Below are 10,272 nucleotides of genomic sequence, written 5' to 3' on the forward strand. Positions count from 1 at the left end.
CAACAAATTTGAAAACTTAAAATGGACAAACTTCTATTTACCTAACTAATACAATTACAGTCAAAAAATAGACTCATAAGAAAATAAACCGAAGATGCCATATTTAAAAACAAAAAAATCCTAACAACAAAAGAAAAACCCAAGCCAAGACGACTCCACTGGAGAGTTCTAACAAATACTCAAAGAGTTAACACCAATTCTACTATATTATTCCCTATTCCTGTGCATAGAAAAGGAAGGAAGACTCCCCATTTCATTCTATGGGGGTTGTGGTGGTGGTTCGGTGCCAAAGACTCAGTTCTGACTCTTAGTGACCCTGCAAAGGGTTTCTGAGGTTGCAAATCTTAATGGAAGCAGAAAGCCTCATCTTTCTCCCACCGAACAGATGGTTGTTTTCACTGCTGACCTTGAGGTTAGCAGCCTGACTTGTAACCACTATGCTACCAGAGTCCTTAATTTGTTTTATAAAGCCAGCAAATTCTGACACCAAAGTCAAGTCAAGATGTCACACACATACACACAAATTATAGGCCAATAAATCTCATGAGTATAAGCAAAATTTCTCAACAAAATTCTAACCAAGAATATATAACAGTATATCAATATCATGAATAAATGAGATTCATACCAGGATGCAAGGGTGGCACCACATTAGAAAAATCAATCAATGTAATTCACCACATAAATAAACCAAAGGAAAAGAATCACATGACCAACTCAATCATGCAGAAAAAGTATTTGATAAAATTCAACAACTTTTCCTGATAAAAACTCTCAACCAATAGGAATAGAAGGGATATTCCGCAACCTGATTAAGAGCATATATGCAAAACCAACAGCTAACATTATTCTCAACAGAGAGAAACTGAAGCATTGCCCATTCACCTTTTATTAAGAATGGGAACGAAAAACCATGTCCATCATCACTATTACACTGAAAGTCCCAGTCAGAGCAATAATGCAAGAAAGAAAAATAAAGGACATGCAAATTGGTTACGAAGGAGCTCTGGTAGCGTAGTGGTTATGAATGGAGCCACGAGCCACAAGGTCAGCAGTTTGAAACTACCAGCTGTTCCGCGGGAGAAAGATGAGGCTTTCTGCTTCCGTCAAGATTGACAGCCTCAGAAACCCTGTACAGGGTCACTATGAGTCAGATCCGACTCCACGGCACATAACCACTACCACAAATTGGTTAGGAGTCCTTGTGTGGCGCTGCAGGTTATTGTACTGGACTGCAAAGTCGCTCGGAACCACAAGGTCAGTGAATAAAGCTCACCAGTCTCTCCCTCATAGTAACCCTGTATGACACTTAACATACTGGTAAGGAAGAAGTAAAACTGACCCTATTTGCAGATGACATGATCTTATCCATAAAAATCCCAGAGATTCCACAGGAAAGTTACTGGAAATAATAAAAGGGTTCAGCAAAATGGTAGAGTCCAAGATCAGCATATAAAAATCAGTTGGATTCCTCGACATTAGCAAGTAGAACTCCAAAAAGGAAACCAAGAAAACAATACCATTCACAATGTTGCTGTTGTTATGTGCCTTAAAGTCGGTCCTGACTTACGGTGGCCTGTATAGGGTTTCTGAGGAGTGGCTGGTCAGTTTGAACCTCCAACTTTGCAGTTGCAACCAACCTTGCAGTGGAGTAGTTATCCTACAGCGCCACACCAGGACTCCACCATTCACAGTTGTTGTTATTGTTAGGTGCCATGGAGATGGTACAGACTCATAGTGATCCTATGCACAGCCAAACGAAACACTGCCCCAGCTCCTGGGCCAATCTCATTACTGTTGCCATGCTTGAGCCCATTGGTGTTGCCACTTTGCCAATCCATCTTGCTGGGGGTCTTCCTCTTTTTCTCTGACCCTCCACCTTACCAAACATGACATCCTTCTCTAATGACTGGTCCCTCCTGACAATATGTCTGAATTATGAGAGATGAAGTTTGGTCATCCTGGCCTCCAAGGAGCACTCTGGCTGCACTTCTTCCAGCACAGATTGGTTGGTTATTTTGGCAGACCATGGTACTTTCAATATTCTCCTCTAACACCATAACTCAAAAGCATCAATTCTTCTACGGTCTTCCTTATCGTTGTATTAATTTCTTTTCTTTTTTAATTGTGAAAGTATATGAGTCAGCACTGACTCAATGGCACCTAACAACAACAAGATGTGGGATGGCGGTTGTTGTTGTTGTTAAGTGCCATCGAGTCGGTTCCGACCCATAGCGACCCTGTACAGGGTTTCCGAGGGTGTAAATCCTTATGGGAGTAGAAAGCCTCATCTTTCTCCCGCGGAGCGGCTGGTAGTTTCAAACTGCTGACCTTAAGGTTCACAGCCCGATTCGTAACCACTACGCTGTAAAGAACAATAAATAACTGATCCATTAGTCTTGTGAAAATATAAAGCACTTCTTAGGAGAAAAACAAAAATGACTAATCTTATGTTTATTAGGAGCACTGTTATGGCGCTGTAGGATAAGCTGAAACCCATCCAGTGTTCCTCAGAAACCCTACTCATGGTGGCTAAGATGAAACTTTCTGCTCCTGCAGAGACTTACAATCTCAGCAACCCTGCAGAGAGTCACTGTTAGCAGGAACCGACTTAGCAAGCCTTACAGAAGCAGGTGATGGCATCTTTCTCTCATAGAGTAGCTTGTGGGTTCCAGGAGCTGACCTTTAATCACTGTGCCACCAAGGACTACTTAACACAAACAAAAGGCCTGTAATTCATTCTCTTTCAAATGTACACAGCTAACAGAGGCATGCAGGTGACTGCGTAGTAGTAGAGTCCCTTGCAAACAGAGATATAGCCTTTTTTTGCTGGCTAAGGAGCTTTGGTGGCGTAGTGCCCAAGTGCTCAGCAGCAATTGTAAAATCATCAGTTCGAACCCACCAGCCGCTCTGCAGGAGAAAGATGTGGCAGGCTGATGGTGTAAAACTTGTTATCATTATGTGCTGTACTGTCAAGTCAGTTTCAACTCACAGAGCATGTATAGTTTCCGAGGAGCTGCTGGTGGGTTTGAACCTCTGAACCTGTGGTAAGCAGTCCACTAGTCATCCTACAGTGCCACACCAGGACTCCCTGGAGCCCTAGGGGGCAGTTCTACTCTGTCCTAAGGATCACTATGAATTGGAGTCAAAACTACAGCAATGTATTTTTTTTGTTACACTGAGGAATTACACTCTATTTGACCTGCTTTTTAATGGCTTAATTAAAATATAACAGCTTTTCAAAAAATACTTCTGGGTATGCAAAAGAAGCATGATCTAAATTTCAAACAATTCTCTACTCTCCTTAGAAATGATGTCTAATTTAAGGTTCATTGAAAGAGGTGACACTAAATTTAAATGCTATACCACTGAAAGCGGTTTATTCACCAAATCCTAACCAGCACACAAGGTGTTCACCTGCTGAGTAAGTCTGCCTTAAGTGAAATTTTAACACAAACTCAATCAGATGTGCTACACATACTCATGTGTGTCTGATAACTTACCCCTTTATAATATCTAGCACTCTCATGTACAAAGTAGTCCAATTATGAGTCTATTCATTCATGGATAGCCCCACATTCCATTCTAGTCCAAATACTTGTGAGTCACTGTATCTTCAGTTACTATGAGCAATGGGTCACAACAAAAGAATGTGGTTTTGCCATTCAAACATACAGAAGTGTTCTACTGTTTATATTGTTATTAAGTGCCACTGAGTCAGTTCAACTAAGTGACCCTGTATAAAGTTTCCAAGAAGCGGAGGGTGGGTAGCAGTCCAGTGCTTACCTTATGGTGCCATACCAGGATTCTATAGTGCTTATATTAGACTCAAATATTCCCATGATTTAAAAAATATATAGTATATGTTGTTGTTGTTAAGTGCTGTGGAGTCGATTCCAACCCATACTGGCCCTGTACAGGGTTTCCAAGGCTGTAAATCTTTACAGCAGCAGAACGCCTCATCTTTCTCCCACAGAACCGCTGGTAGTTTCAAACTCCCGATCTTGAGGTTCGCAGCCCGACTCCTTATATAAACCCCCAAAATTCCTTAACCTGTAAAATAAAGATAATAAGCCCTAAAAGTCCTGGTGTGACACCATAAGATAAACACTGGACTGCAAGGTCTGTTTGAACAGCGAGATCAGCAGTTCAAACCCACTAGCCACTCCTCAGAAACCCTATAAAGGCACTAGACAACAACAAACATTCCTAATTTGAAAGAAAAGGTGTTACGTAAAGTATATATACTCAACAGTTCAATGAACACTTAAGTAGTCCTTCCTAATAATCAGAAACCAACTGGACTGTGCTGAACAGAGGCATAAGAAAGCACTGAAATAACTAATATAACTGGAGAATGAACTCAAGGTTGTAGTCCCTGAACAACTTCGGCCACCCCCACAAATCATTGCTGACAAATGTTTCTAGGAGTATGTGGAAGCTTCAAAAATTTCAAGGAAAAATGTAATTAAAACATAATGCAATTTTTCCCACGAACTTTTTGAAGCCTTCTGGTATTGTTTTTAAGTGTCATCGAGTCGATTTCAACCCATAGCAACCCTGTACAGGGTTTCCAAGGAGCAGCTGGTGAGCTTAAACCTGCAACATTGCAGTTCAAAGGGCTTTGAAGTCTGGCCCATTACCCCACAGTGCCACACCAGGCCTCCAATGGTATTACTAATACTTTATTAAATACAGTATGCTGTCATTGTTAAAGTGTCATCTAGTCAGTTCCAACTCACAGTGACCCTGTATAGGCTTTCCGAGGAGCAGGTGGTGGGTTTAAACCGCTGATGTTGAGGTTAGCAGTCCAGTGCATATCCTACAGCACCATAGCAGGACTCCTAAATACAGTATGTTGTTGTTGTTGTTAAGCACCGTGAAGTTGGTTCCGACTCATAGTGACCCTGCACAGGGTTCCCGAGGCTGTAAATCTTTATGGGAGCAAAATGTTTCATCTTTCTCTCACAGAACCACAAGCAGTTTGAACTGCCGCCCTTGAGGTTAGCAGCAAGATTTGTAATATATAGTATACTCAGGACAAATCAACTTGTTGCTATTTTTAATATGCCAGCCCTAGCAGCTCTCTTTGCCGGGCCAATTCAGACTTTCATTTTGGAAAACATGAGAAAATTCATTCAAAATAGTAGCAGTATGTTTGTGCTTATTTATTTATACCCAGCCTGTACATACAGAAGGATTTGAGGTATTTCAATAAAAGATGCTTTACAAAGTATTTTAATTATAGTTTTTCTCTTTTAAGGCTATTGTATAAAAACTACTTACGACTTGGAACACCTAGCTCTAGGTTTCCCAATCTGGCTTCTCAGGAGCATTCTGACTGCACTTCTTTCAACACAGATTTGTTTGTTCTTCTGGTAGTCCATGGTACTTTCAATATTCTTCTCCGATACCATAACTCAAATGTATCAATTCCTCTTTCTTATTAAAAGTTCCTTGTCTAACTTTCACATGCATGTGGCTACTGAAAATACCATGGCTTGGTCAGACACACCTTAATCCTCAAACTGTTATCATTGCTCTTGAACACTTTAAAGAGGTCTTATGCAGCAGATATGCCTAATGCAATACATTGTTTGGAGTCCTGGTGTGGCGCTGTGGGTTAATGCACCAGACTGCAAAGCCATTTGAACTGCAAGGTTGGCAGTTCAATCTCACCAGCTGCTCCTTGGAAACCCTTTATAGGGTCACTATGGTTTGGAACCAACTCAACAGCACTTAACAACAACAATACATCGTTTGATTTCTTTGCTGCTCCTTGCATGAGTGTTGATTATGGATGTAAGCAAAATGAAGTCTTTGACAACTTAAACCTTTTCCCCCATTGTGTTATTTATTGGTCCAGTTGTGAGGATTTTTGTGGGGGCGGGGAAGGAGTTTCTTTTCTTTACATTGAGGTGCAATCCATACTGAAGACTGCAGTCCTTAATCTTCATCAGTAAGTATTTTAAATTCTCTTTGCTTCCAGCATGCAAGATTGTATCACCTGCATATTGAAGATTGTTAATGAGCCTTCCTCTAATCCTGATGCGACATTCTTCCTCATATATCCAGGTTTTTGGATTATTTGCTCAGCATACGGACAGTAAGTGAAAGAATGCAACCTGACACACACCTTTCCCAATTTTAAACCATTCAGTATCCCCTTGTTCTATTCGAACAACTGCCTCTTGGTCAGGTTCCTCAAGAGCACAATGAAGCATTCCAGAATCCCGTTCTTCACAATGTAGGTTACACAAACCAAAAGGGGCGCAGCAGGACAGGGACCCAGACTCCTGGGCCAGTACTCTTACTCACTGTTCTATAAACTGTTTCCAGGCGAAATCCAATTGCTCTTTCTGAGAATTTGTTAACAGAATTAAATTCCTATCAACAAAAGTTTTTCAATGCTATCAGCTGATCATCATAATAGATGCCTGCCTTAGGCACTAAGCAAAACTGTAATGTATGAATCAACAGGAGATGGATTCTTTTCTCTATCTCTGGTTGGTTCACAAAGAACACAGAAAACTACTGCCTCATGGATCCTGATTCAAACAAATCAACTGCTAAAGCATATGAGACATTTGAGGAATATTGCCAGAATAGTTGGTGATATTAAAGAGTCACTGTTATGGCATTATGATTATGGCTTTTAAAGAGTCCTTATTTTTTATGATAAGTACCAAAGTTTTTATGCATGAAATTGTATGGTGTCCCTACTTTTGTGACAATTAGAATGTGCCTGGCTACCACTACCAAATGATTTTGAGTTTTGTTCCACATGTTACTCCCACTCTATCCAGGACCTTCTAAAGTGATTCCTTTCACACAAGTTGGTAATAGTAGCCAGGCACTATCTAGTTCTGCTGGTCCCAGGGTCATGGAGGCTGATGTTCACATGTTTAGGATGGTTGCAGCCTTTCTCAACCAGCTTAGGCAAGAGAATTAAGACCTAATACCATGGCACTGATGTAATGAATACTCTCTCATCCTTATAAATGGACACTGGTTATGAATCACCTTTGAGACAATGGTAAAACAGTGCCTCAAATCACTTTCTGTTCTAGGATTCTGACTTAGAAAGTCATTTTGCACTGACCCCACAGAGGAAAAAAAAAACCTGAATTGCTATTTGCCATTTAGCTTAGTAACTAGTTGTAGAATGATAGGATTATACTACACACTTTTGCCACTAAGATCATGATGCAAAAATTCATACGTAGGAAAAAGCCTGCATGCTTTTAGACAATGGATATAAGTAGAATATCAAGCAATAAAAGGAACAAAGCAGAAGTTCATTTGATCGACACTAGCGTCAGGTACCTAATACCCAAATTCATTGGCATGGAGTTGACTCCAACTCATAGCAACACTACAAGACACAGTGGAACTGCCTCTATGGGGTTTCTAAAGCCGTAAACCTTTATGGGAGCAGACTGCCTCATCTTTCTTCCAGGTAAAGGCTCCCAGAACTTTTGGTCAGCAGCCCAATGACTAACCCACAGCACCACCAGGCTCCTTAAGAACCTAATGTTGTTAAGTGCCATTGAGTCGGTTCTGACTCATAACACAACCCTGTATAGGTTTTCTAAGGAGCGACTGATGAGTTTGAACGGCCAATTTTGTGGTTCAAAGCGACTTTGCAGTCTAGCGTAATTAACCCACAGCACCGCACCACACCACACCACACCACACCACACCATGGGGAGTCCTGGTGTGGCACTTAACACCACCACCACACCAGGGCTCCTAAAAACCTAATTTACTGTTGTTGTTAAGTGCCGTCGAGTCGATTCTGACTCATAGCGACCCTTGAATCCGGTTTCCAAGGAGCAGCTGGTGAGCTTGAACCGCCTATCTTGCAGTTCAAATTAACCTTGCAGTCTGACACATTAACCCACAGCTCCACACCAGGACTACTAACTCAATAGCTTAGTCATTTCCAATTAAGGGAAAGATATCAAAGCTGTTTATCCTAACTGTAATCAATCTGTTACGTTCTATGTTGTTTGTAAGTGTCTTTCAGTCAATTCTGATGCAAAGGGTTTCTGAGACTTTGAAAATCTTTGCAGGAGCAGAGAGCCTCACCATTCTCTCATAGAGCAATTTGGTGGACTCAAACCGACTTTGTGGTTCGCAGCCCAGTACTTTTCCTGTATAAACCATACATATTCCTAAGCAAAGTCTAAAATGATCTAAACAGGATACATTTCATTCAACTGAGATTTGTATTAGCTTCAAAATGACATTTTCAAGAAAAATGACGCACAATTTTCAACCAATTCTCAAAATACATTGTTCCTGTCAATCACTTGGGAGAATAAAAAGATTATTCAGAATTCAAATGTTTTAAGAAACCCTATTCTGAATTATACTTTTTTAACTTCAATAAAAGTGCATGACCAACCCTAGTCTTTAAAGCTATACAAAAATATATTCTGGATTTGTCTGATACAATCTTCAAGGTGAACAAATTGGTTTGTTTTTCCCTAAATAATTGCGAATTTTAAACAGACTAGTAAATTCTAACTGCTGAGACTTTAATATCACAAAACACCCTGCCACGCCCCCCCCCCACCAAAATAACTACTATCCAAAGCATTTGTTCTTGAATTTTGAAACTAGACAAAAAAAATAGCAGTTTGAAACTTGCATAACAACCTAAAGAATGAGGAACTGTTCTGGAATAAAGGGGAGCTGACAATTCTCAACCCGAAATTCCTGGTTCCGCCCAAGTACATTTCAACACAGAGTTAAAACTAGAGAACTAATCACACAATGGCTGTGTAATTCAATTTCCAAAATAAAACAACAAAAGATGAGTTGCGTATTGCTGAGTAATGCTGCTATTGTTAAGTGCTGTTGAGTCGGTTCCGACCCATAACGACCCCATATAGGGTTTTCAGAGGAGCGGCTGGTGAGTTTGAACTGCCAACCTTGCAGCCCAGAGCATTAGCCCGTAGCAACACCAGGACTCCGCTGTGATAATACGCCCCATAAACATAGGAAAAGATTCATTTCTTTACTCTGGTTTCCTAAATTGCAGGCTAATTAATTTTTATTTGTACTGTTTTCATTTTTATTAAATAATCCCGGGTATGAACATTCTTCTACAGTTAGTTGGAATGGAATGGAATGGAATGGAATGGAAAGGCTGCAATGGTTTCAAGCACCTGCTTATTTTTACGTTTGGGTGTCATTTTGCTAACACCATCCATAAAAGCACAGCTCCTCTGCCGGACACAGAAATCCGCAAATCACATCCCATTCATTCCAGGCGGCAGTTGAACACACTGCCCTGAGTCATTCCGGCACCCGACTCCACCCTACAAACTATTCCACTTTTACTCCCATTAGAACGAGTTCAGTCAGGCCACAGGTTCGCTCTCCGCGACAATACAGTAACTGGGATGACAAGAGTGTTTTGACTGCCGCTTTTTAGGAAAGACTTAAAATTTTTCTTCCCAGAGCTTCCTCTACAAGACAGGAACAACAACAAATCGCAGATGACACGGGGCGCACACGCTCCAAACCCAGCCCTCGCCGCTTTCCCACTCAGGTCCGCGCCCACTGCCTGGGATTACCCGACCCCACAAACGCCGACACCACACATGTACACTGCGCACGCGCCCGCACGCACTGCCTGCCCGGTGGTCCCCGAAATTGACAGGAGGAAAGGAAAGGTGGCGGCCGAGAGGGGTCATGTTAAGCTGTGCCCGCAAATTGACTCACCTCCGTAAACGGGTCCATAGCCCCAGGTGCTACGTGTCGACTAAGAGGCGACGGAGATGGTGGTTCAAATTCAGAAAAAGAAAAGATGTGAGTCGCGGTTCTTTGTGTTTGCTGGAAAAAACAAGGAGTTCGGGGCGAGAGAACTCTCCCAACCCCTTCTTCTCGGCTTCCAGTGTCAGACTGCCTCCTGCAGCCGTTCAAATTTGAATTTCAGCGCCCGGAACTTTGCGCATGCGCCCTGGATAGGGGCAGGCGGGTTGTACCTCTCCGCCTCGGCGCTCGATCACGTGGTCTGCGGCCTAGCTTTCTCCTTGGCAGCTACGCCCGGGCCGCCGGGTAGGGCGGATGGCTGGACCCTCCCTGCACTCCAACCTCCGGTCCCCGCACCCGCGGCCCCCGGGCCCGAAGCCCCACCCCCAGTGATCACACAACAGTGTTTAAACCGGTCTCTTGGCACTCTCAGTACTTGGGCGTTCCCGCCTTCCTTCATTCCTAAATATGGGATTGAGAGCACTGGTTGAAGTTTCGCTGACTCTA

At 42.1% G+C, this 10,272-nt stretch overlaps 1 protein-coding gene across 3 annotated transcripts in view; it reads right to left on the bottom strand.

The window, feature by feature from the left end:
- Positions 1-9,975, bottom strand: part of ANLN (anillin, actin binding protein) — a 55,472-nt gene extending 45,497 nt beyond the window's left edge. For all 3 annotated transcript variants that reach the window (XM_006832131.1, XM_006832130.1, XM_006832129.1), the window contains exon 1: positions 9,736-9,975. In XM_006832131.1, the coding sequence (XP_006832194.1) occupies positions 9,736-9,753 (18 nt within the window). In that variant the 5' untranslated portion in view covers positions 9,754-9,975. The remainder of the gene's footprint in view (positions 1-9,735) is intronic.
- Between the last annotated feature and the right edge of the window lie 297 nt (positions 9,976-10,272).

This window comes from Chrysochloris asiatica, unplaced genomic scaffold, assembly GCF_000296735.1.
Source record: "Chrysochloris asiatica unplaced genomic scaffold, ChrAsi1.0 scaffold00006, whole genome shotgun sequence".
Taxonomy (NCBI): Eukaryota; Metazoa; Chordata; class Mammalia; order Afrosoricida; family Chrysochloridae; genus Chrysochloris; species Chrysochloris asiatica.